At 37.3% G+C, this 1,310-nt stretch overlaps 1 protein-coding gene across 1 annotated transcript in view; it reads left to right on the top strand.

The window, feature by feature from the left end:
* The first annotated feature begins 656 nt into the window (after window positions 1-656).
* Window positions 657-1,310, top strand: part of LOC102018220 (butyrophilin subfamily 1 member A1-like) — a 50,963-nt gene continuing 50,309 nt past the window's right edge. Inside the window, exon 1 of the mRNA XM_005389445.2 lies at window positions 657-856. Coding sequence (XP_005389502.2) covers window positions 832-856 — 25 coding nt within the window. The 5' untranslated portion in view covers window positions 657-831. The remainder of the gene's footprint in view (window positions 857-1,310) is intronic.

Raw genomic sequence — 1,310 nt, 5'->3', positions numbered from 1 at the left:
TATTATGAGTATTTTAATATTTTAAGTAGTAAATTTTATCTGAACAAATTGAAAAAATATAGTATTGAACAGATTGAAATTTTTCTTTTTTTTGTATTAGTGCATATTAATTATAGAGGTTCATGTGTTTCATTATTGCATTCCATACATGAATATAACATACACACAATCAAATGATGAATGGTGGGAGGTTAGGTCACCAAAGAGCCTCCTAGGCCAATATAAAGTATATAAAGATACAAAAAGTATACCTTTGAATAATCTTTGGAGGATAGAATATGAATAACTCTGCAGAAGAAAAGTCTTGGAACATGGAGGCTTGAATCGGTGGATAATTTGGAAGGAAGGAAGGAACCCAGGATCAAGTACTTACTGTGTAGCAACCTCAGCACAGTCTAAATTACAAGTGAACATAGAAATTCTCCCTTTCAGCACTAGACAGTCTCCCTGAGCTTCGTTTGGATGAACAAGAAAAACCCACAGAGATGTGGTCTGTCATTTATCAGTTGAGATTTGTGTGTACCAGTGTTTATTTGTATGTCTATGAAAATAAGCATGTGAACATTTGCCACTGAAATAATGTTTTATGGTCCTGTAATGTCCAAAGTTCACTTTCCTGCTCATAGTCCATTTGGCCACAGATCTCACAAGCAAAACCTCATTTGTGAGACAAGCTTCTCTCTGCCGCTGGAGTTCTGCCTCAGGTGTCTTCTCTCTGTGCCTGTACAGAGAACACAAAGACATCTGATTCCCCTACCACAGAAGTCCAGGGCATAGCAGAAATTTCCTCCAGGACAGGTGCATCAGATATTAAACTGACTCCTCCAAGAAATGGTGGCTCAACAGATACAAAAACGTGAGTTTTATTTTAGTTACTGTTGTTATTTGTGCCTATGTATATGTGTGTATGAGCCTATGTTTAGTGTCTTTAAGAAAAGTATTCATGTCATGAAGAAAGACCAGGCTCCAGAGTACAAAGTTTGAGCTGGGTGGATGATGCTCAGGCCTGGCCATGTGACTCCTCATTTCTTCTCATCTTCTAATTAGTTTCCCCTAAGGAGTTCTCAGTTCACTGATCACTCCCCCATTAGATATCTCTGCTCTTCCACCACATTCTGCTACCGCAAGACCAGGCTGTCTTTCTCCATATATTTCTCCTCTTCCTACCTTTGCTGTTCTTTGCTAAATGACTCCTACATATTCTGAATTTTTTCTTTGCTCCAACTTATAATTCTGACTACCACAGTGATCATACTTCCAATCTTTCCATACATCATTAGAAAGTCTTATTTATTTATTTATTTATTTAT

This window comes from Chinchilla lanigera, unplaced genomic scaffold (genome assembly GCF_000276665.1).
Source record: "Chinchilla lanigera isolate Chin_1 unplaced genomic scaffold, ChiLan1.0 scaffold00036, whole genome shotgun sequence".
NCBI lineage: Eukaryota > Metazoa > Chordata > Mammalia > Rodentia > Chinchillidae > Chinchilla > Chinchilla lanigera.
This window is presented reverse-complemented; position numbering and strand designations above follow the sequence as displayed.